Source organism: Anguilla anguilla, chromosome 8, assembly GCF_013347855.1.
Source record: "Anguilla anguilla isolate fAngAng1 chromosome 8, fAngAng1.pri, whole genome shotgun sequence".
In the NCBI taxonomy this organism is placed as follows: domain Eukaryota; kingdom Metazoa; phylum Chordata; class Actinopteri; order Anguilliformes; family Anguillidae; genus Anguilla; species Anguilla anguilla.
In genome coordinates this window covers 47,124,766-47,150,947 of record NC_049208.1, presented here as the reverse complement: position 1 = coordinate 47,150,947, position 26,182 = coordinate 47,124,766, and the positions used below count along the sequence as shown (strand labels likewise).

Below are 26,182 nucleotides of genomic sequence, written 5' to 3'. Positions count from 1 at the left end.
CCCGCCCTTCAGCGCGTCCGCTCACCTTCGGGCTAAAGCTAGCGGGCTAACATCCTAGCGTCCGGCACGTGGCGTTTGCCAGAGGCAGAACTGCTCCGCGACGGTCCGACTCTCGAACCCTCTCTCCTAAGTCACGCAGACGATTTAAAGGACCCTGGTCTGACGTACGTTGGGCTCCACGCAGACCCGTCTCTGCGTGTTCACAGGAGACAACGGCGTTCTGACGAAGAACGAGGCCTTGCAGCGGCTTGGCAGCGAATAAGGCGACGCTAGACCCAAACCAAGAGAGCACTGAGCAGAGACTCAAGGAGCATTACAGGAACGCAGAGCTGGACTCGTTTGCCTTAGAGCCAATCTGTTCCCCGTATGAATGGAGCATATTTATTTACTCTATCATTTTTATTAATCCCGCCCCCCCACCCTCCTGAGCGATTCTGGAGAGGGGTGGAATTTTTGGCAAGAGTAGAGAAAACAAAAAGCGAAAAAAAAAAATATTCAAGTGCCTGTAAGAGATGATTTCAGCAGTTTTTCCTTCTTTTAATAACCTGAAGTACAGTCAAAAGTCCACCGGCCTATGGGCAACCTGACAGAACACTGAACAATGCGGAACTGATTAAAAATATGAATAAAAATAAAAATAGCAAAACTGAGAAATGACTTTGAGAAGCAGAACTTTTAATGCGGGAGTCCCCAGAGTAGTATCTGTGACTGGGAGCGTTCATCACTCGACTGGAAAGTTCATCCGTGTGTGTGTGTGTGTGTGTGTGTGTGTCTGGTGTAGTTAAAGCACTAACAAACGTCACAACCAGGGATGCCAGTGGATGACAGTCCTGGTTGTAAGATTTCAATGGATGATTATCCAGCAACGGAGGACCAAACTATGAAAAACACACCCGAACCCTGTTTACATCCCTGTCAACAAACCAAAAAATACTTTCAACCAGCCCTGAAATCATACATTATAGTAAAAAAAACAAGCTTTCAATAATGCGATGCTTTCTTACAAAAGTTACCCTCTTGAAGTTGCCTGTCTCTATGTAGCTTAATATCCATAGGCTGTTTTCTATCCCATAGTGGCCAAAATTGTCCACTTCTTTACCTTTTGTTCAAGCGGACTGGTAGAACGCCACACCTGAATCTCATTGGTTTGTCAGTGGTAAAGATTTCGGACAGACACCAGAGGAGAGCAGAAGGCTAATGTTACTAGCGGCTTGTTTTTGCGATAGGCAATTAAATATCACTTCAGAAATGGCCGAGAGCGCGTTGCACGCCGCCTGAATTAGAGTTCTGTCCGAGGCAGAGAACGTCCTAAACCCGAGTCTCTCTTGCCCCCCCGCCCCCCCCCCCCCCCCCCCCCCATCCCAAGGGTCCTCCATAGCTGCAGCGACACCCTTTCATTTTCTCTCCGCCTCCTCCTCCGCCCCCTCTCTCCCCCCTCCTCAGGCGCGCTCACTCCTCGTCCTCCTCGTCCTGGTCCCGGTGCCTGTGGGGGCTCTCTAGCGCCCCCTGCGCCTGGACCCGCTGGATGGAGACGATGCCCGTCAGGACGGCGTACCCCAACATGGTGCCCAGGGCGACCAGCACCGACAGCACCTGCTTACGCCGCTTGTTCGGCTCGTTGTCAAAGTCCCCCCCTTCCGGGTGGGAGGACTTCTTCTGGGAGGGGGGCTCTGAGAGAGAGAGAGAGAGAGAGAGAGAGAGAGAGGGAGAGAGGGAGAGGGATAGAGAGAGAGAGGGAGGGAGAAAGAGAGAGAGAGAGAGAGAGAGAGAGAGAGAGAGGGAGAGAGGGAGAGGGAGAGGGAGGGGGGGAGAGAGAGAGAGGGGGAGAGAGAGAGAGAGAGAGGGAGAGGGAGGGGGGGGGAGAGAGAATGAGAGAGAGATATAGACAGAGTCCTATGTTAGGACTGGAGAATCAGCTGGAGAGTTCAAACCTAATGTGCTTCTAGAATGTTCTCAAAAGCCGCGTTTCCACCGCAGGAACTATACCCCGGAACTAGGAACCTTTTGAGGAACTCAGTGCGTTTCCACCGCAGGAACTAGGGTCTAAATTTAGTTCTGGGGGCTTTGTTTTACCCCCCAAAACGTTCCTGCTCGGGGGGTAGTACTTTCCGAAAGTACAGGAACCTTTTGGGTGGAGCTTGCAGCGCTGAACATTTCTGATTGGTCGAGTACTCGTAGCATTTGTGTTGTATTTATTTTCCGCCATTACCCGCCATGTTTGAAAATATGCAGCGGCAAACCAATTTATTTTCATAATAATTTCAAATCAAACTTGTATGTTATGCGGCGCAGTAGCCTACTTTTGGTTATAGTCTGTCAATGTCTTGGAATTATAACGTGTGCTCTTCTGTTCTTTTCTTGCTTTAGTATTCGTTTTATAAAATGCTAAGCATTCGTGCTGGGACAGCATATTACGTAGGCTACCAAAACATTCAAACGGATTTATTCGGTTGCTGAATATTTTCTTCCGGATTTTCTTTGTTAGCCCGTTGTAATTGACTCAAAACGTTTGATACAGTTATGTGAGGTATGCGGTAGTTCTGCATAATTAACATTGGTGATACAGTACAAGCAAACTGGAAATCACCTTCCGCACTTTTTATCCGGGTAAAATAACAGGTTAATTCTAGTAATCTTCCCTTTAGCTTTTTCAGACTGCCGTAATTTTACTCAATTTTACTGCCATTTTTCAATTCCACGAAAAGACCAGGAAGACTATGGACTAATTTATGGTGCATGGTTCGCATCTGGAGGGCACACTTCGCTGCTCGGCTAGCAGTAACTTCGAAGGAAAACAAACGGTGGCTGTACCACTACTAATTTACATTTTCACGCAAGTCCGAGTTTTCGTTCTATTCTTGTCATTTTGCGATTAGCCTATATGGAATTGACGACGAGAAAGTATAAAACAGCAAATTGTTTACAACGTGTGCATGTTTTCTGCTGTTAATGAATGTGTTTGAGAGGATATATGGAAATCAATAAATACAAAAGTAACCATATATAGTCATTGTTGGTAACCCGTTGTATATAAGTGGAATAAACCCCTCCGGGCTGTCCCGGTTATTAGAAAATAATGTAGGCTACTTCGGTGGTAGTATGGGGTTACAGAAGAAATCATATGACAGATGGACCGACGACAACGTCAGTAGGCTAATTTGCCTAATCTTCGCGGTACTTTAGACCCCGGTGGAAACGCAGACAACCATTGGCTGAAGGAACCTTTTAGTTCCTGGTAAAGTAGTTCCTGGGACTGAAAGTTCCGGGTAATTTTGGTGGAAACGCGGCTAAACATAGTCCTGGGCAGCCATGTTTGTCTGCTTGTTTCTGTTTTCATCTTAAAAATAAACAATCAGTTTAAACTCTAGAAACCAGGTGAGGTCAAAACTGTGTGATCAAGTGCTTTAACTGGGTGAACAAGTGCCTTAGAGACCAGAAAGCCCCCCCCCCCCCCCAACCGTGATTGCCACACCCTTTCTTTGGTTAGGGCTGCGGTAGACGAGACTAGTTCTCAAACGAGACGCAGGGCAGATTTGGGACGGGCACGCACCCCGCCCCTGGGTGGGGAAGTAGAGGGTGAGGATGTTGGTGCAGAAGTGGCGCAGGGATATGGGACGGGGGGCAGATTTGGGACGGGCACGCACCACGCCCCTCGGTGGGGAAGTAGAGGGTGAGGATGTTGGTGCAGAAGTGGCGCAGGTTGTCCAGGGAGTTGAGGTGCTGCTGTAGCTTCGCGTTGGGCAGCTTGGCCTTCGCCAGCGGGGCCAGGTAAGCAAACACATAGGCGTCCAGAGAGGAGGGGCTGGAGGAGGAAGAGAGAGAGACACACACACACACACACACACACACAGATGCACACACACACACAGACACACACACATAGAAACACAGACACACGCATACGCACGCCCACACACACACACACAGATGCACACACACACACAGAGACACACGCACATGCACACACATAGAAACACACACACACACACACACACACACAGATACAGACACAGACACACACAGAAACACACACATCACAAAACTGTTCCACTGCCACCAAACATTGAGACAACAGGTTCATATGGAATGCGCCTGTGCTCAGATATCCTGCGCTGTGAGGACCTTTGGCTCCACTTACGAATCTCCAAAGAAGAACTTGTGTGAGCCCAGCCTCTGGGAGAGCAGACTCATACACTCCAGCGCATCTCTATACAGCTACAGAGAGAGGGAGAGAGAGAGAGAGAGAGTGAAAGAGAGGGAGAGGGGAGAAAGAGAGACACACACACACACGCATACACACATGCATGCATACACACACACACACACACACGCATACACACGCACGGCACACGCCAACACACGCCCATGCAAACACACACACAAGGAAAGACACACAAAGCACCTTTTGAGTAAAATTATACATCATTTAACGACCCACATAAATTATAAAGACACACATAAAAACGCCCTATAATTAGCCTTATCCCAAAACACACACATACTGTAAAGATATGATATTTCACCATTCACTCAATCCCAAAACCGTCTGACCCTAAACACAGTGCAAAGAATTATACACAGCCGATGATGTCATAGGCGTTGCCATAACACACAGCAGCACAGAATTCCGCGCTTGGTGAAAAATATGACTGAAATTCTATCCAGCCGGTCCCCAGGCTCCGAGCATAAAGCTAGCATGTTTAAGTTATGGGTGTAACACAGGCTGACAGGCCAGGCCATAACTTAGACTCCCGCACGTGTGACAAAAAATGCTAACCCTAACTTTGTAGCGTCGGTCCGGCCGCATTCAAAACATGACCTCATTCCTGGGCAGGCTGTATTTCAATAACACCACCCCCCCCCCCCACCCCCCCACAAAAAAAAGACATACAAGACATGCATTTTGTGCAAGAAACATGCCAAAAACCCTTCTCCCCAAAGCAGTCCTAAACAGAACCTGGCGGAGGTCAGAGTAGTTCCCATGGCAACTGCCTGTGACCTCATTCCAACTCCTGGATGAAAATGTTGGACGGGGGGTGGTTCGTTTCCCCACCTCCCCAAAATTATGAATCACTGGAGGACGCCGGAGTCTGTCTCGGCTCAAGGTCACTTTCTGTCAGCTTGACCCACATATGGCAATTTATCCTGTTTTCGTGGCTGTTAACGTTGGCTGAGGCAATGTTTTTAGCAGAAACATGACAGTGAATTTTTCTGAACCCCCAACAAAGCTTAAATCTTCACAGGAAAAACAAAACGATTGGTTCAAATCAGTGAGTCAGCAAAGGCATACCGTTGTTCCGCCCACCTTTTTGGTAGTTTTCATAAACCTTCGCTCTCCCATTGGTTGGCGGGAACTGACCTTTAACCCCTCCCCCCCCCCCCCCCCCCCCCCCCCCTTTACGTCACCTAGGATACGCGCCGCGCGGTCGCTCCGCCTCACCTCCTTCTCGATGTCGTCGCCGGGCTCCAGGCCGCCGTCGCCGCGCACCAGCCGCAGCCGCTCCAGCTGCTGGCCGTGCATGCGGTTGGGCAGGAAGAAGTTCAGCGGGAAGGGGATGTGCTCGGCGTGCCAGCGCCGCGTCACGTCCACGTAGTTCTTGGAGTCCAGCCAGAAGGTGTAGATCTGGAAGGGAGGACGGAAAAACTGTTTTCCCGCCGCCTACACACACGCTATACACATGTTCCACACCCCCCGACCCGCCCCTGGTCTTGGCAGGCTACAGGTAATCTGATTTTCATTATTAAGCCTTTGAAGACTGTGTGTTTTGGAATGTTTTTTTTCAAAAAAGTCAAGTGTTCTAGAACACTGCTTTCAGTCACCAGCAGTGATTGTGACATCAGCATTAGAATGTTCAGTTCAGAACATTCTAATCACATATCTGTGACCTCACACCTTCAGGTTAATACGCTTAATTGAGGAATTAAAGCAGATATATTCACAGGTAGCTCGCTTCCCCTGGTTTCTCAGGGCTAAACTGGGTGCCCATTTTAAGGTGAAAACAAAAAACCAGCTGACAGCAGTCCTGGCCAGTACTGTACCCTGAAAAAAGAAACTATGCTCTCTCCAATTCTGCCGTGATATTTTGGCCAATTTATCTCCCCGGGACAGGGGCATGGAGTCCCATTCCAAAATGAATGAGGCGTCGCCGGCTCGGCAGGATGTAAAGCAACATCATTTCCTGTCCTCAGGGAAGAAACGCAGCTCAGCTTGTAGGAAACACAAGAGCGTTTCCCTCAGAAGATCTGAACCCAGAGAGAGAGAGAGAGAGAGAGTGGGAGTGAGAGAGAAGTAGCAGGAGAAGGAGAGATAGAGAGGGAAAAGGAGAGAACGAGGGAGAGAACAAGAGAGAGAGAGAAAGGAAGAGGGAGTGAGAGAGAGGTAGAAGGAGAGATAGAGGGAAAAGGAGAGAAAGAGGGAGAGAACGAGAGAGAGGAAGGAAGAGGGAGTGAGAGAGAGCACTACCAAGGAATTCCTCGCCGGTCCACAGGGAACAGCTGGGTTATGTAACAAACTTGACAGCCTATTGCGACCTCTGAAGCGAACCACATTTATTTATTTACACGCGTGTTCTTCACGTCCTCCTAAAAGGCGCAGCGAGCGACTCAAAATGGCCTCGCCCCCCCCGGGACAACCAGAGCATTTACTCATCAGAGGGCGGGCGTGATCGGGCCTTCCCCGGGGGGAGTGGTCTGCACACCGCGGGCACCAAAACGACCCGAAATCGCTTGCGAATCCGCAGGGTCCCCCCCCCCCCCCCACTGGCCCCGCCCACCCGGCAGGGGCCGAAGGGCCCGGGAACGTTGGCGGTTCTGCCGGAGCGGCCGAAACGCCGGCGGTAATCTCCGCAGGCCCGCTCGCTGACAGAGCTCCGAAAACGCAGCCCGTTTCAGGGGCGGAGACAAACTGGGGAAAGTGGGCGGGGCGAGTGGGGAGGGCGGGGCCAGCCGAACCCTGACACAACGTGTACATTCGGCGCTTAATCAGACAGCTCTTATCCAAAGCGCAGGAGTAAAGGTCGAGGAAGGACAGGCGAAGATATCCAGCTATTAGCGCCAAAAACCGATAGCGAGCGCCTTTTACGCAAATTTTACAGCATAAGAGCTGGAGAACAGGGGATGGAATGCCTGCCATTCTTTCTTTCTTTTTTTTCTTGCTGATTGACAGGACGAGGTCACATGATGAGGTCACATGCCGCTGAAGAACGTGCCGGGAGTCGGTTTAACCACAAAAAAAAGCTCCCTGCTGCGAGGGCTCTCCGATTTCTCCTCCTGGTTCTCATTTCCTGTTTCCACCAATGCCCCCTCTTTCCCTCGTCTGCTTCCTCTCCTCCGCTGGGCCAGTGGCTCATCCCTCCTTCAGTCTTTCTCCACCCCTCCCCCCTTCACCTCCGTCCTCCGCTCCACGCCGTGACCCAGCACCTTCCCCAGACTCCCTCCTGTCCCCGAACCCCCATAAACAACGCCACTAATCCCCCACCTCACCTTCCCACTTAACCCAATCCCCTACCTCACCTTCCCACTTAACCCAATCTCCACCTCACCTTCCCACTTAACCCAATCCCCCACCTCACCTTCCCACTTCACCCAATCCCCTACCTCACCTTCCCACTTAACCCAATCCCCCACCTCACCTTCCCACTTAACCCAATCCTCCACCTCACCTTCCCACTTAACCCAATCCCCCACCTCACCTTCCCACTTAACCCAATCCCCCACCTCACCTTCCCACTTAACCCAATCCCCCACCTCACCTTCCCACTTAACCCAATCCCCTACCTCACCTTCCCACTTAACCCAATCCCCACCTCACCTTCCCACTTAACCCAATCCCCTACTTCCCGCCTCAATCCTGCTCTCCTACCCCTCATTCTTTCTCTATCCCCCTCCTTCTCCCTCTCAATCCCTCTTTCCCCTGCCCTTCTCTCTATCTCCCTCCATCCTTTCACTCTCTATCCCTTCTTCCCCCTCCTTCTCTCTATCTCTATCCCCATCCTTCTGTCTATCCCTCTCCCCTGGCCTTCTCTCTATCCTTCTCTCCACCCTCCTTTTCTCCCAAGCCCTGTTCCCACTCCTTCTCTCTCTCTATCTCTATCCCTCTCTCCCCATCCTTTTCTCTCTATCCCTCTCTATCCTGCCTTTCTCTCTATCCCTTCTCCCCCTCCTTCTCTCTATCTCGCTCCCCATCCTTCTCTCTATCCCTCTCTTCCCTGTCCTTCTCTTTCTATCCCTCCCTCCCTTCCTCTTCTCTCTAGCCCTCTCTCCCCCATCCTTCTCTCTATCCATCTCTCCAGCATTGGACTCACCACTGCAGGCAGCAGTTTCTCCTCCAGCAGGGAGATGAAGGCCAGAGTGTCCGCCCCCTCCTTAGCCGATAGGTCATAGTCTGCGTTGTACTTCTGAAAGACAGGAAAGGCAGCCAGTCAGCACCCACTAATCCATACACTGTCTCAAAGCCACTTACTCCTTCGCTCTGTGAGTGTTACTGGTCTATGACAAGCATCTTGTCATGGGTCACAGTAGCCACACGTGCTCAAGAGCACTCAACCTGCAGAGGGCGTAACAGTGAGATGCTAATGAGAACAACATACACATATCCAAGCCACACTAAATTAAAAATGAAATTCTATAAAATTTCAAATTAGAAAAGCGTGCGGACCTGGTGACATCATCATGGACGTGAACCAGGCCTGGAGCACGCAAAGGAACAACGTGAACACGCACGTGCTAAACCGCGTAAGAATGACGGTTTTTCCCCCTTTTAAGCACAATATTATTACAGGCATTCAGCCGATGAGTGCGAGCACTGTGTCGTGAGGACTGTGTCATCACGGTGTCGTGAGGACTGTGTCATCACTGTGTCGTGAGGACTGTGTCGTCACTGTGTCGTGAGGACTGTGTCGTCACTGTGTCGCGGTCTTCTGCACAAAAAGAGTGACCCTCAAATTCCAGTACAGCCATTTGGAGATTTTCCCTGCGCAAACTCTCCCTGATTCTCCCACAAAATATTACTGGCTTGTCCAAATAGCACAATAACTTAAATTGGCATATGGGGAGACATTAGACAAAGAAAAAACACCCGTTGCGACTACATATTTTGACTCAACAAGGCCAGGAAGTGCAGCCCCGTTTTGGCCACTTGCTCCTGCCCTACGCGGGCATGGTTAAAGGTCATGCTGTTGCGCTCAGATAGAATTACTTCCGGGTTAAACCCCCCAGGAGCAGGAGACAAAGGAAAGCTGGGAAAGCCATCAGCGAAAAGTGCCGTCTGGCCACTGAAACCCCCCCCAACCCCCCACCCCCCACCCCTGCAAAAAAAACGGGTCTCCAGTGTCAAAATGATTTATTTAGACAGCTCACACAGCTGAGGCACTCAGTAGCAAAACATCAGCTGCGATAGAGCTAATCTATGGACCCATAGCGGAAAAAAAAGATTATGCATGCATGTATCTATCTAATATACAGCGCAGCCTGTAAGTATTGGGACAGTGACACAATTTTTGTCGTTTGCCTCTGTATAAAAAGGGCTGTAATTCCTACACAGTTGACCCCGATATGGATTCAAATGCCCTCAAAACAAAGCTGACAGCCAGCACTTCAATCTCACAGTGGTGGTGTCATGGCAAATCCAGCGAGCTGGAGCACAGAGCCGAAACAACAGAGAAACGTTTCGCGCTACGCACGGGTGAGGAAATGGAGTCTGACCGGCGGCGATGGGGGGCAGAAGGCAAACGGGCTTTCGTCTGGTGCCGGGGGGGTCCCGACGAGGATTCGCCGAACCGGCGCCCTCCATCCAGCCGCGGATGCGGGCTCATCCCAGGACACGGCTCGATTCGGCCGCCCCTCCCGCCGGGCGAGAACACCCCCCCCCCCCGTATCCATGACCAGGTCCAGAAGCGGGGCTTCTTTTCGGAAAAGGGGGGGGGGGGGCTGTTTTTCCAAACCTACAGGGGTTCTGCAGTGACCGTCAGAACCCGCCGCTAGGACTGGGGTTTAGCTGAAACGGGGGGTTTGTGTAGGAACTTGGAATTTGGAAACGACATATCAGGAAAATGACCCTCCCCCCTTGGCCACAAGAGCCAGGGGGGAAAAAAAACATGAAATACAAAAAAATAAATAAAATAAGGAAAAACTACTTAAGAACCGGTAAAAACTCTCCAGTCTGTTCAGGGTCCCCAGTCTTCACAGTCCATTGAGTTTCCTTCCATTTTGGCTCCGCGTGAGGGTTCCAATTCCGTTCCCTTATGAGACCGCAAGTTCAGACCGGCCAACTGCTTCACAGCCCATTGAGTTTTCCACCATTGTGGCTCTGTTTCAGCCTTCCAACGGCAGTCCTTTATGAGGTCACACGTTAACGCTGCCCAACTCGCAGTCTACGGCTCAAGACTAGGGCCAAACCAAATTGCAGGGAAACAAAGTGCCATGAACTTCGACCCCCTGAACTAACAGGTCACATCAGAGGCGTTACATCTACTAAACAGCCATATTAAACCATCTGCTTTTCGACAGGGATGTGCGAGAGATTCGCTCTGAATGCACTGCTCTGCACTGCCCAGATGCAACGGTTAGGCCCAGATTCAAACTAACTGCACTGTTCTGGTTTTTTATTGCCTAATTGATTTAAGCAAGTGATTCTAACACTCACCAAGCACTTTCATTTAAAATTCAGCGACCGCCAAACCGATGAAGGTTGTGTGAAATGTAGGCTACATTTAAATAAATAATTAAATATATAAATAAAAATAAATCATCTGCTTTAAAATTTAGGAGTAAAAGTACAGACAAACGATTGGTATCGCAGATGTGAGGCTCCACCACACACCAGCGAACCACACCAAACAGTGTCAATTAATCGAGGATGTGATTTTCCGTGTCACAATTTGAAGCTGTACGTGGAAGTGCCCATCAAGCGCCTTCGACATCCGACAGCAGGAAAGAAAGTTCAGCAATAGAGCCACTCAGGAGCAGCTCCCAGCCACATTTAGAATCTGAAAAAAAAATCTGTATTTCCTGAATAATCAGCAAACATTAAGAACGAGAAAACATCCCCGACATTAACGTTGGGCATCTCTGCTACCGAACGTCACACAGTGTCGCAACTTTTAAGCAGTGCGGTTTCTTTTAAACGGCGTTTAAAAGTGTGCAAACGCTTTCTGGAGGGCTTCCTCCGTTCTGGATTCTGTGAGTGACAGATTTCCCCCCCGGGGGACGGGAAAGGAATTCCGTTTCAATCCGGACTGTTCCGTGCCCTCCGGCTCCGGGCCGGAGAGGAGAAACCCCCGCCGGCAGCACCCCCGCCGGCACCACAGCCGCCTGCGTCCCGCAACCGCCAGCATCGTCGATCCCGCCTCATTACGCACCAGTCTCATTACGCACCCGTCTATATTACACACCAGTCTTTATTACGCACCAGTCTTTATTACACACCCATCTATATTACACACCAGTCTTTATTACGCACCAGTCTCATTACGCACCAGTCTTTATTACGCACCGTCTCATTACGCACCAGTCTTTATTACACACCAGTCTCATTACGCACCAGTCTTTATTACGCACCCGTCGATATTACGCACCAGTCTTTATTACGCACCCATCTATATTACGCACCGTCTCATTACGCACCAGTCTTTATTACGCACCCGTCGATATTACGCACCAGTCTTTATTACGCACCCGTCGATATTACGCACCAGTCTTTATTACGCACCCATCTATATTACGCACCGTCTCATTACGCACCAGTCTTTATTACGCACCCGTCGATATTACGCACCAGTCTTTATTACGCACCCATCTATATTACGCACCGTCTCATTACGCACCAGTCTTTATTACGCACCAGTCTTTATTACACACCCATCTATATTACACACCAGTCTTTATTACGCACCAGTCTCATTACGCACCAGTCTTTATTACGCACCGTCTCATTACGCACCAGTCTTTATTACGCACCAGTCTCATTACGCACCAGTCTTTATTACGCACCCGTCGATATTACGCACCAGTCTTTATTACGCACCCATCTATATTACGCACCGTCTCATTACGCACCAGTCTTTATTACGCACCCGTCGATATTACGCACCAGTCTTTATTACGCACCCGTCGATATTACGCACCAGTCTTTATTACGCACCCATCTATATTACGCACCGTCTCATTACGCACCAGTCTTTATTACGCACCCGTCGATATTACGCACCAGTCTTTATTACGCACCCATCTATATTACGCACCGTCTCATTACGCACCAGTCTTTATTACGCACCAGTCTCATTACGCACCAGTCTTTATTACGCACCCGTTGATATTACGCACCAGTCTTTATTATGCACCCATCTATATTACGCACCGTCTCATTACGCACCAGTCTTTATTACGCACCCGTCGATATTACGCACCAGTCTTTATTACGCACCGTCTCATTACGCACCAGTCTTTATTACGCACACGTCGATATTACGCACCAGTCTTTATTACGCACCCATCTATATTACGCACCGTCTCATTACGCACCAGTCTTTATTACGCACCCGTCTATATTACACACCGTCTATATTACACACCCGTCTATATCACACACCCGTCTATATTACGCACCCGTCTATATTACGCACCCGTCTATATCACGCACCCGTCTATATCACACACCCGTCTATATTACACACCCATCTATATTACACACCCATCTATATTACACACCCGTCTATATTACACACCCGTCTATATTACACACCCGTCTATATTACACACCCATCTATATCACGCACCCATCTATATCACACACCCGTCTATATTCACATGCCGTGCAACTTCAGCATCTTTCAACATAACGATCTTTAAAAGCCTTGATCTGTTTTTGTACCGCTGAGTATTTTCCACTCTGCTCTGTATTTTTCTGACTTTCTCCTGACCACCTTTTCCAGGGTCAGGGGGGATCATTTTCCAGTAACCCCACACCCACTCAACACACAACCCCAAAAATTGGTCCTGGGGGTTGTCTGGTTCAAATTCCTGCTGATAAAGCAGGAATTTCCTTCAGCACTTGGAGACGATTTAATTGGAAAAATTCTGCATAAAATAAACAAACTTACATTTTGAAAGTATTTGAAAGGACGTGAACTAGAATTTAAATACATTGCACTAATAATGTGCAATTTAAACAAAGCTCTTTGATGGTCCATGAGACAATAATTGTGACTCATGGACCATCAAGACAAAGTGGTCATGTGGTAAAGCCTGAGATTTTATTTAACTGGTCACCACCCCCCCCCCCGTATGAAGATACAAGATTTAGACTGTAATTCAAAAAGGCTTTCTGGGAAGGGGGAGGGGTTTAGGGATGAGAGAGGAGGGGTTAGCGATAAAGGGGAGGGGTTAGGGAAGGGGAGGAGTTTAGGGATGGGGAGGGGGGTTGTCAGGGATGAGGGGGAGGGGTTAGGGATGTAGGGGGGGGTTAGTTACCTGTTTCCTGAGGTGGATGATGATCTTGCTGGGCTGAGAGAGACTGCCCTCCTCCCTGGTCTTCAGTGCTGGCAGAGAACCTAAGAGGACACACACACACACGCGCGCGCACACACACACACACAGACACACACACACACGCACACGCACACACGCACGCACGCACACACGCACACACACCAGTGTAAGAAGGCCTGTCTTCTCCAAGCTGAAATATCACACAGCCCATTGGCTGGCAGGTGCATGTGACCGTTCCGTCCGAGCAGAGAGCCAATGAAGTGAGAGCAAAGATAAAGCAGAAAAGGCCAGGCAGTGGAGAGGCGTGGGAAAGCCCAGAGACGCTTCGGTGGGGAAGGCGGGGGGGGGGCCCCAGACCTGGAGAGAGAGAGAGAGAGAGAGAGACGGTCCACTCGCCCACCTCCCGAGCGTTCCTCCATCACAGACTCACTCACCTGTTCCCACCCAAAACAAACACGCACCCCTCCTCTGGGTCGCCTTCAGACTGAGAATTCATCAAACTGTGTCCCCACACGAACGGTAAAAGTGCGCACAAGGACAGCAGGCTGGACCCTACAGTAGCAGGTTCTCAATATTACAACGACTCCTTCCTTGCGTAGTACCGTGTGCGGCCTGCAGGGTGTAAAGTAGTCACTGGCTCTCCTGTAGAACTGTGTGGCCTGAAGGGTGTAAAATAGTCACTGGCTCTCCTGTAGTACTGTGTGGCCTGAAGGGTGTAAAATCGTCACTGGCTCTCCTGTAGTACTGTGTGGCCTGAAGGGTGTAAAATCGTCATTGGCTCTCCTGTAGTACTGTGTGGCCTGTAGGGTGTAAAATAGTCACTGGCTCTCCTGCAGTACTGTGTGGCCTGAAGGGTGTAAAATAGTCACTGGCTCTCCTGTAGTATTGTGTGTGGCCTGTAGGGTGCAAAATAGTCATTGGCGCTTCTATAGTACTGTGTGTAGCCCATAGGGTGTATAATAGTCACAGACTCTCCTGTACTACTGTGTGGCCTGTAGGGTGTAAAATAGTCACAGGCTCTCTTGCAGTACTGTGTGGCCTGTAGGGTGTAAAATATAGTCCCTGGCTCTCCTGCACTACTGTGTGGCCTGTAGGGTGTAAAATAGTCACTGGCTCTCCTGCAGTACTGTGTGGCCTGTAGGGTGTAAAATAGTCACTGGCTCTCCTGCAGTACTGTGTGGCCTGTAGGGTGTAAAATAGTCACTGGCTCTCCTGCAGTACTGTGTGGCCTGTAGGGTGCAAAATAGTCATTGGCGCTTCTATAGTACTGTGTGTAGCCCGTAGGGTGTATAATAGTCACAGACTCTCCTGTACTACTGTGTGGCCTGTAGGGTGTAAAATAGTCACTGGCTCTCCTGCAGTACTATGTGGCCTGAAGGGTGTAAAATAGTCACTGGCACTCCTGCAGTACTGTGTGGCCTGAAGGGTGTAAAATATAGTCCCTGGCTCTCCTGTAGTACGGCGTGTGGCCTGTAGGGTGTAAAATAGTCACTGGCTCTCCTGCAGTACTGTGTGGCCTGAAGGGTGTAAAATATAGTCCCTGGCTCTCCTGTAGTACTGTGTGGCCTGTATGGAGTAAAAAAGTCACTTGCTCTCTTGCAGTACTGTGTGGCCTGTAGGGTGTAAAATAGTCACTGGCTCTCCTGTAGTACTGTGTGGCATGTAGGGTGTAAAATAGTCACTGGCTCTCCCGTAGTACTGTGTGGCCTGTAGGGTGTAAAATAGTCACTGGCTCTCCTGCAGTACTGTGTGGCCTGTAGGGTGTAAAATAGTCACTGGCTCTCCTGCAGTACTATGTGGCCTGAAGGGTGTAAAATAGTCACTGGCTCTCCTGCAGTACTGTGTGGCCTGAAGGGTGTAAAATATAGTCACTGGCTCTCCTGTAGTACTGTGTGCGGCCTGTAGGCAGTAGAATAGTCACTGGCTCTACTGTAGTACTGTGTGGCCTGTATGGTGTAAAATAGACCTTGGTAGAGTAGGGGCGTGTGGCAGGTACCTGTGGGGCTTCTCCAGGGGTTGGTGATCTTGTGGACTTTGAGCGGCGCTCCCGCAAATTTGGCGTAGGCCTGGGGGTGGGAGGGGGGCAAGGGGGGAGAGAGACACACAGATCGTCAACCAAACCCCTCGCACCTCTGACCCTTAACCTCTGACCCCATCCTCAGAGCTGCACTGGGCATGACCGTTCTTTCGAGCATTTTGACAAAGGGGGTCTTCAGCACCCCTAATATTCCTCTGTCTGGTCCGTAAGGCATTTATTTAAATTCTCTTCTGCCTGAAATAAAATATAAAATCCCCGAAAAAAAAGCATTTTTAAATATATACATCTAGTATATACAGTGCGTTTTTATTAGAATTTTTAGTGTTCTTATACATTTGTGTGATGGAAGCTTACTTTCCTCATGAATGCTGGTTTTGCTAACAATATACCCGTTCTTAAAATCAGTGAAGCTGCACCTTCGCTGGCCAAATTTGTGCCAGCGCGACACGAGCCGGCGATGTCCCCCAATCAGGGTTCCACGCGTTTCAGACGGCGCATTTGGGTTGCCACAGGCAACTGCTGTCCTTTTATGTGGGGGTCCACACTGTGCTATTCACCGCCCCCCAGCCCCCGCCGCCCCACGCAGTCTCTCTGACTGTTTACGAGCAGCCCAAATGGGCCAGATGGAGCCAGGACTGTCTGCTGGCACGCAAAGCCAATGTTAGCACGTTAGCAGCCAGCAGAAGAGGTAGCCTGCAGCGCAGCGAGCATGTTAAAACAGCAAGAGGCCGCTAATAGGCTGGCTAACACGCTAACGAGAAACAGGAAAACAGTGAGACAGAGACAGGCACATGTGCATATGTGAGGGTATAGACATGCACATATGAACATATAAGCACAAACATACATACACACACACACACACACACACACACAGGCACAAATACGCACACACACACACGCCCACAAGGAGACACACACACATACAAATACACACAGACACACAGACACACACAAGCACAAATAAACACACATACACGCAGAGTAGAATCAGCCATTTCTGTGCTGCGATTCAGAGCCGCCTGATGTCATGACCTGGTACAGACTTCACCACATCACATTGTTCTTAATGCAAGAATATCGGAGGAGTGGCACCTGGTGGAATCAATCCTAAGTATTAAGCCACCGCATCAAGCTAAAAGCAACATGAATTCCATTCCAATTTTATTTGTATAGCACAGTTTTTACAGAAACTGTCACAAAGACGCTTTACTGAGCGTCAAGGCAAGACACAGAGCAAAGAGAGCAAACACAGCAAGTAGACCTGAGCCCCCACATAGCAAGTACATGAGGTAAAAACTCCCAGTGGGGAGAAAACCCTCAAACAGCGACGAGAAAAAAACCCCCTATTGGGAAGAAATCTTGTAAGAAACCCGGCAATAGAGGGGGGAGCCCATCCTCCACTGGCCAGCCTGGTGTAAAGTAGCAGTAGAATGGAATGTGGCAGAAATGCTACAAGGGATCTATCACAGCAAGTAGAATGGGTTAAGCAGGTTACAGCTGAGGTGAAAGCTAACAGGAATAACAGAAGCCCTCGGGATCCTGGGTAAATGAAATATGCAGTAGCCATCAGTCTTAGTCCATCTCTGAGCATGGGACACCTGATCACCCGCTCACATGGAAATCCGCCAACAGAACGGGTCCATTCGCAAAAAAGTTCAGACTTCGGCCACTAGTAGGCAGCGTCCAGAAATCGCCTGCGGCCGCCCGCGCTACCGCACCCGGCTGCGCTTAGCAACGGTCATGGCAACGACGGGAGGAAAACGCGCGGCGCCCAGCGGAGAAAAGCGGCCGGCGCTGACGAGGAGTTTCAGGAAGTCTTCCGAAAAGGACGGCGCGAGAAAAGGATTCTGGGAAGGTTTCGCGCCGTTCGTAGCGCCGACGCGCGCGCGTAAACAGGAGAGGAAGACAGGGTCGTTTCCCTCGAACGGGTCTACAGGAGCGAGCGTTCCCCTCCCGCGGCAGAGGCAAGGATGGGGAAGTCGGGAAGACAAACTCCGAGCCGCGCTCCACCGCCAGACCGCACCGCCGCCGAACGCGCCGCTGGGGTAAACTTCAAGCCCCATTGCCCGTGTTCCGAACATAAAACTACTGCAAAACTCACTCCGGTCAGCTCCGGGAGCCAACAGACGGGGTCCCTTCAGTACCGAATTACTGGGACCAGAGCCCTTCCTGGTTTAACAAAAACAACAAAAGGGGAAAAATTCCACACACTGGGATAAAAAGGATGAGGCAGTTAAGCAGGTAAAGAGGTTCCGGGTTCGAGTCCCAGCAGGCCCGTGTGGAGTCTGTGTGTCTGCGTGGGTTCCCTCCGGGTACTCCGGTGTCCACTCGCGGTTCAACGGCATGCAGGTTACATTAATTTCATTTAAAAACAATAACATAAAAAAGACGCTAAATTGGCCGTAGGTGTGAGCGTGCGTGCATGTTCACCATCTTCACCCTGCGATGAAATGGTTCTCTGTCCAGGGGTTGTTCCGGCTTTGCACCCAGTGCCTGCTGGGATTGGCGCTAGCCCCCACCACAACCTGAATCTGGACAAGAAGGTGTAGGTAATGGACGGATGCATGGATGTTCTTTTTTTAATCCACTTCGAAGTGAGAGGCCAAGCGGACTGACGATGCCATTCATAAAGTGCCTCAGAGCAGGCGGGCTGATCTAGGATCAGTTTTGTTCTTTTAGCTCACACTGGATTGGATTAGAAGGTGGACAGAGGAAGCCTGACCCCTGATCAGCACAGCGACTCTGTGACTCTTTAAGAATAAGGGATCAGGTGTTGAATGGGTTAAATCAAGCTGGGTGGCTGAGTGTGTGTGTGTGTGTGTGTGGGGGGGGGGGGGGTTAGCAGGAGACTTCTCCCTCCCTCGAGCAGGCCCAGAGTTTTTCCAACCAGCCAGGAAACCGCAGTTAAAACAAGGGAACATCAAACAGTGACATCATAGCCACGGTTTCGCCGGCAAATTCCTCCGGGATTTTCGAGCTGCCGGGCCGTGGAGCTGAAGGACGAGACGGGACCGAAAATAAATCACTCGCATTTTCTTAATCAACGGGGTAAAAAAAAAAAATTAATGATACAATAAAAAAAAAACCGCGAGTAGGAGTTACCGCGTGACGTGTCAACGCAGCTCGGGGACACACCTCCCTTCAGCCCAGCCAAACACAGATTAAAAACACAAACTAGAAAACCAGCGTTAGCTTTGGCACCTGCATTATTGAAGCGCAGGCTCCAAGCCGTTTCACACGGAAGCTAAATTATGTACAAATATGTCAAAATAAACAGGCAAGGTTATACAGCCTAGCTAACTAACTCGGACAACACCCAGAACATTGTACATTTGTCGGCCTAAACCTGATATTCATTTAATCTGAGTGACCTACACAAAGTAGACAATTTGCAGCTTCCAAGAAATGGATTTGGAATCAGTGTTAATCACTGATCTGGGAACAGTATTGAGTCTTGAAAACAATGCTTGGGTACGCAGTCTGGGCGCTCTTCAAAATGACTCCAGATCAGGCTATATATCTTTCATTTGGCAAATGACTGAGCATATATACACCATGGTAGGAATGAGACCCTTACTCTTCCTTTTCCAAGAAGACAGTAGGCCACAGTACTGTGTGGAACCATCACAGAAACTTGTGATTGGAATGTTCTTAACTGAACCTTCTAATGCTGATGCAACAATCACTACTGATAACTCAAAGCAACGGTGTTCTAGACTTATAATTTCGAAAAAATCTTTTTGAAAAACCCCTACTCTTCAAAGGTTTAATGACACACACCGTATGTTCTTAATAGTTTAATCACATAACCGATACATGTTCAGTTAATTGCATTCACTGTTTTTTTTTTTTTTGGGGGGGGGGGGGGGGGGGTGGACAGGCAATAACAAGCACCTACATATGAGGTGAAATATAAATCGTTGCGTAATAGCCGAAACACGCCAGCAGAGCAGTTCCAGAGAGGTGTAACGGAGCGCGGCGCTTTCTGCTCTCTGTATTCCCAAACACACCCAGCGACCCGCAGGTTTACTGGAGCGTTAACACTGTCAGACACACAGCAGCGGCAGCTCAATGAATGGAAAGAATCTGCCGTTAACTAGACTCGCGAGTGCATACACACGCACACACGCACGCAAACACACGTGTACACGTGTCACGCACGATGCTACCATATACATACCCACCCCACAAAGGACATAGTACACAATGATGGCCTCTGCAGTCACAAAGGCCAACAACCAACAAACTCCAGTACACTTACGATACATATACACAAACACACAAAAAAATGTAACAACACACAAACCTGTGAATTACAAAAGCAAACACATGCACACATACATACACACACACACACACACAGATGCATAGTCTCCCACACAGACACACGCAACATGCACGCAATCCCACATACACGCGCCATTTCCACTGGCAGACTGTGCCGGAAAAATACCCTAGCCTAAACTCCTGAATGAAAAAGCCGGTTTGTGCGGCCGGCGTAAATCGCGTTCTGTCTGGGCCGTACGGGCATATTGTATAACGCGGCGCTGAACCACGGCTTTCTCTCAGGCCACCGCGTAGCCGCAGCAACCGTCGAGCCGTCTGAATGGGCACCATTAACGACAATCAAAGGGCTGCCTTCTTCCTCCCGAAACATCGGATGGAGAGTTTCCACGCGGGCTTTTCCAGACATGAGCTATTTCAATAGTTTTTCCAGAAATACCAAAAAGAAGGGGGGCGGGGAGAACCGTCTTTGTTCATGTCAGCGAAATTCTGCCAGAAATTTGTTCGGGAGCACTTTATCGCTCAGGTAGGGCCGTTTAACGCTCTTGTGAGTCAGAAAAAAATACACGAACGTGCTCCCATTGCACGACTCAGCTGAACAGTTTATATAGGCTACTGTGTGCTTCTTTTAAGCAAAAGGGAAACACTGGTCTTCAGAGACGGGGGTGGCTACATTTCAGCGAACATTAACCCATTTAACAGTAGGTTTACTGGAATGTCAGTGTTCTAGAACTCCATTGCTTTCCATTACAGTCAGTGATTGATTGATCAGCATCAGAATGTTCAGTAAAGAACATTCTAATCACATGATTATAATCTTACACCTTAGAGTTAAACTTTCAATGCTATAACCATCCAATGTATAAATCTATAAAAACAATTTTTAAAAAAACTTCAGATCAGAGATTTTCTACTAGATTTTTCACTTATAAATTGGCCTCTGAATTTAGCTTTAAAATTCACCGTGCATTATTTAGACTATTTGTTCAACTGTCGATCTTAACCAGACAGACTTTCAAAGCCTTGTCTACATTTCTCTTATGTTCCTTGCTCAACAGACAATGGCAATGCCCCATCTGGGATTTGAACCTGCAGCCTTCTGGTTATACCTCAAGTTCTCTGAGGACCACTCTGCACTTCTCATTCAGAGATAGAACTACTCAGAGCTTTCCTCATCTACCAAACCGGCTGAATCAAAAAACAAGCCGGTGTTTCACATTCCAAACAGCGTGGTGTGATGCCGATGGCAGTAAGGGTTTATGGGTTTATGGGTTCCAATGTGGTTCGCTCGCCTCGCCTAGCAAACCACGGGAGAAGGAAAAAATAAAAAGATAAAAATAGCACAAGATGGAAAGTTTGGGGACGGGGTTGCCTTGATATTCAGACTGAGGGAGCCGCTGTAATTGTTTAATGTTGTCTGCTCCCAGAACACCCCCCTCCCCCCAGCCCACCCCCTGAAGCCTCCTGGCCAAATTGCACTCACAAAAAAACCACGGTTTGGGTATTGGGGGTGAATGAAACGCAAGGGCGCCAGGGGTCCCCAGAGGAAGCCCGACAGTTGTTCTTTCAGTATCTCGTTAACAAAAAGGGGGGGGGGGCTTTCTGGTGCCCCCCCCCCCCCCCCCCAAAGCGTCCTGTGGTGCGTTTACTACCTTTCTCAGCTCCGTACACATTTGGTGGCGGCGACATCCTGTTTAGACAGCTTCCTTGAATGGGGGGGACGGGGGGGTCGTTCTGTTTCGCAGCTGACCCTGCTACAGGAACGCGCGACCGGAGGGTGCAGATTTGGGGTTCCACCCCTAGGGGGGGGGGGGGTGTCTCTGGCTTACCATCCAGGCACTCAAAGGGTCACTCGCCAAACCACTTCTTCCCTTTAGCGATGTTTACCAACTGCCTCATTTCATTCACAAAGACAAGAAACTAGCACCATTCCTGTATGTTACGCAACACCAGCTTAGACTCAGACTTAGGCAGAAATCTTGGCAGCGGTTAGGCTGTGCAGAGGGCTTATGAGTCTCTTCTTCGCAGACAAAAAGGTAAACAAGGAAATGGCTAATGATTCAAAATGAGTCATGAATACGTTTCCCAGGAATAAAAACTACAAACAAAATGAAGTTTTCCTCTATGCGAAACAACACGTCAACTTCTCATTCACCATGGCGCTTTATAACGAGTAAAGGAATCCTCTCTCCATTTGAATTCCAACTTTTATTAACGTTCATATAGATAATAAAAGATACAAGCTTTAAAAAATGTTTTAGCACCTCATGACAACATACACTGCATGGCCAAAGTTTGTGGACACTTGACATCCAACATCTCATCCAAAATTATGGGCATTAATATGGAGTTGGTCCACCCTGTGCTGCTATAACAACCTCCACTCTTCTGGGAAGGCTGTATACTAGATGTTGGAGCATTGCTGCAGGGCTATGCCTTCATTCAGCCAGAAGAGCATTAGTGAGGTCAAGCACTGATTGGGGCGATTAGGCCTTGTTCTCTGCTCACTTTCCAATTGATCCCAAAGGTTTTGGATGGTGTTGAGGTCAGGGCTCTGAGCAGGCCAGTCACGTTCTTCTACACTGATCTCAACAAAACAATTTCTATATGGACCTCGCTGTGTGCCACTGTCATGCTGAAACAGGAAAGGGCCTTCCCCAAACTGTTGGGGAAGCACAGAATCATCTAGAAGCCCAAAGCATGACAAACAGCCTGAGACCAAGGGATGTCCAGATACTTTTGTTCATATAGTGTAGTTCAGGCTGAAAGTTTGAGCAGCATCTCTCTAACTATCAAATATTTGTAGGATAAAATGCATGCAAAAGCCATTTCTGTTTTGCCCATAAATGTTGACTTATTATGTATCCGTTTTTTACATAGCTAACTTCTTTTTTCCCCACTGAGACTAAACACCTAATTTTCAACAGCAACACAGGAATGCATCTGGAGTTTAATTCATGAGATTCTTCTCAATACTCTTCCCGAGCGATGTGAGATTCATGGTGTCAGAGGCAGTAGTGTAGTCGGTAACAGAGCTATCTTGAGCTCCACTAAGACCCAGTTAGCCTTCTGTTGCCATGGGAATGGCCATTTACCCCATTTTCTCGTTTTTTGGAGGAAGCTTCTTAAATAGCCTACTATTTGCTTGATTCTTACATATTTCTAACCCATACAAATTTCCTTCAGCCATGATTTCATATTCAATCACACGCTTTCCACACAGGGTACTTTAGTGTAATGTAATACATTCTGGCCTGTATTCAATCATATGTCATTGACAATGACATGCAATTAAAAGCTATATATATATATATATATATATATATATATATATATATATATATATATATATATATGCATGCATACACATAGACGGGTGACAAATTAAAGGAAAAACCTGAATGAATGAGTGGAGAAACATGACGAATGCAGATGCTTCCATACAGGTGTGCTGCATGGTACAATTAAGCAATTAACATCCTATCATGCTCTGTGGCGTATATGAATATGCTGAGCAGGCCCAGCTGACCTCGATTTAGGATCAAGATGACAAGAGATGGCATCGGAGTAACTCTGAAAGAGAGTTCATTATTGGGGCATGCATGGCAGGAGCTTCAGTCACAAAGACTGCTCAACTGGCTAGTGTTTCTATAGGAACAGTGAGCAAAGTGACATCTTCCTTTAGATCCATGGGAAAGACATCAGTAAATACGGTTGGAAATTGTGGTTGAAAGCACACATTCAATAACCGTGATGCTCGTTCATTAGTGCAATACGTAAGAAAAAACAGAAAGAGCAACTCTTCCTCAGGTGACTGAGAATGTCAGTGCATGATATGATCAGACTGTGCCAGCAAGAACAGTCAGTCAACAACTACATAGAGAGGGATATTATAGTAGGGTTGCAGTGCATAAACCCCTCACTACAAAGACAAATGCACATTTGAGAGTTCAGCGGTGCAAAAACCATAGGCACTGGTTTACAGAGATGTGAAAAAAGTGATATGGTCAATGAGTCATCCTTCACCATATTCACAAGTGGGCAAGTGCAAGATTTTGGGCTAACATGTTAGACAACACTCTCCACCACCATCATCAAAACACCAAATGAGGGAATATCTTTTCGAAGAATGGTGTTCAACTTCCATCCCTCCTGTAGAGTTACAGAGAATCTATGCCGAGGCAAGCAAGAAGCTGTTCTGACGGTTCATGGTGGCCCAGCACCTTACGAAGAAATGTTATGTCAATTTTTCCTTCAATTTGTCAATCTGCGTGTATATATATATATATATATATATAATTCTGCAAGTTATTTGTAGTGTTTGATAGATGGATAGACACGCCATCATTTAACTAATTCAAGGGACGAAAAATGTTGATTTAACCCCACTTTCTTTTTAAACACACTTTAATTTATTTTAAATCTAATGTATATATCTTGTTTGATACGACTATACTTCTAAATACTTCTAAAGCTTGATTATAAATTGGATACAATGTGAACAACTGTTGGCGAATCTAGATTGGATGGGTATTTAAACATCTCCATACACAAAGTGGGCGACATAGCTCAACTCAGAAGGTAAGAGCGGTTGTCTGGCAGTCGGAGGGTTACCGGTTCGATCCTCCGCCCTGGGCATGTAGAAGTGTCCCTGAGCAAGACACCTAACCCCTAATTGCTCTGGTGAATGCGAGGCATCAATTGTAAAGCGCTTTGGATAAAAGCGCTATATAAATGCAGTCCATTTACCAGCTAACTAGTGCCAGCTTCTTGGAATGTGACAGTTGTTACCGGGTATTATTATTTATTTTTAATAGTATCCGTATTTTCACACACTCGAGGGTTCTAAAGTTATATTTAAGCTATGAAAGCCGACAGGCTGATTGAATTCTTCGCTCCGAGCACAGTTAAATTGGCTGCTAAAACATCACTTTGTGCAGCGAGAAGATTAGCCAGCATAAATTAGGGCGTTATTACAGTGGCAACGAGGGCAAAGCAACTGATGTAATTTCACCGAAGACCAAGCAAAATTTGCGTCATGACATCAGCCATCCTGCTAGCTAGCAATCCATGACTTCGACAATGAACTGTCGTATATTAGCAAGCTAACTAGGACCTTCATTAACGTCACTGCCTTCGCTAAATGGCACAATTGCGCTGTATGAACTGGCTTCAGCGAGATTACGAAAGCACCACTGGTTACTAAACGGTCGCTGACTAGCTCATTTGTAAGCGAGCAGGCTTCATGCATTCACACAAGTACGGATCAGGTCACACACAATATATCATTCTATATGAAAGAGAGCAGAGTTTCATCGACGATACTACACGAACTATTCCCTGTAAAGTATCTACCATTCATTCAAATAGTTGCTTTCTTACCAAAACGGTCAAAGAATCTATATCTATTGAAGGTAAACCCCAGTCGCCTTTCCAGCAGTACAACTCCAAGGGGGCAGCCATCTTAATTTCACTGACTAACCTTTAACTCGGAAGTGTTTGGGAAAAGGTGTTGCTACTGACAACAAAATTGTGGGAGATTGCCTAGCAACTACTGAGTGACGTGGCCTTACTGTTGGTTACCTGATTACTTGGCTAGCCAAATTGGCAACTCGAAAGTTTGGTTCTGTGAAAACTTAATGCCATGCTGCTCTCAGGTTATTAAACCTATTTACTTTCTTATATCTGTATAGCTGTTAATGAAAAGCAGACATTGACACATTCTCAAGTTACACAAAATACATAACTTAAGCGGTGGGTGAAAAGACGCCAAGTACTTGCCTACATACAAGTAGGAAACTTTATATAAACACCTCTATTTTATGTAGACTAAGCTATCAACATATGGCCCAATATTCATAATGGCTGTTGTCTCAAAGACCTAATATTGAATCACATACAGTACAAATAAAATCTTCTTTTTCTTCTTCTTCTTCTTATTAATAATAGGCACCAGTTTCCATAATTAATTTAATGCTATGCAAATCTCCCCAAAAGATAAAGTGCTTATTCAAAAAAATACGATCTCAATAATTAAAGCCATAGTGTGTGACAGCCTTCATGCTGCATCAGATATTTTAATAATATGAAGATGAACACATGCTATTCATTTACAAAACCGTCAAGGTCAAGAAGCACCAACAATGTTTCATGTGCTGGTTGATTTACAGCGTAGCACTGAAAGTCCTGGAAAGTTTTATTTTGAGTGAGATCATATTTTAGAAGGCACTCAATCTTCTGCCTTTGCCATGGTTTTCCACTCTCCAGTTGTTAAACATATTTCCATGGGACGTTTTCCAACAAAATCTCACAAATATTATTTATTCGTTCATTTATTTATTCATTTATTTATTTTAGAATAATCTGGCCCTG

At 47.7% G+C, this 26,182-nt stretch overlaps 1 protein-coding gene across 1 annotated transcript; it reads right to left on the bottom strand.

Moving 5' to 3' along the window:
* Positions 1-654: 654 nt before the first annotated feature.
* Positions 655-25,303, bottom strand: LOC118234681 (metaxin-1-like). Its single transcript, XM_035431391.1, has 8 exons — positions 25,193-25,303; positions 15,482-15,551; positions 13,468-13,547; positions 8,304-8,396; positions 5,441-5,623; positions 4,139-4,215; positions 3,645-3,802; positions 655-1,670 (listed from the first exon to the last, which is right to left on the bottom strand). Exons 1-8 carry the CDS (start codon positions 25,271-25,273, stop codon positions 1,450-1,452), a joined length of 963 nt encoding a protein of 320 aa, XP_035287282.1. The 5' UTR covers positions 25,274-25,303; the 3' UTR covers positions 655-1,449.
* Between the last annotated feature and the right edge of the window lie 879 nt (positions 25,304-26,182).

What these genes read in the sequence shown, in the direction of transcription:
- LOC118234681 (XM_035431391.1), bottom strand. Translation starts at nt 25,273, where the DNA reads ATGGCTGCCCCCTTGGAGTTGTACTGCTGGAAAGGCGACTGGGGTTTA. An exon ending in TAGATTCTTTGACCGTTTTG is followed by an intron (nt 15,552 to 25,192) that starts GTAAGAAAGCAA and finishes TCCCACCCCCAG; the next exon opens with GCCTACGCCAAATTTGCGGG. An exon ending in CTTCCCCACCGAGGGGCGTG is followed by an intron (nt 1,671 to 3,644) that starts GTGCGTGCCCGT and finishes TCTCTCTCTCAG; the next exon opens with AGCCCCCCTCCCAGAAGAAG.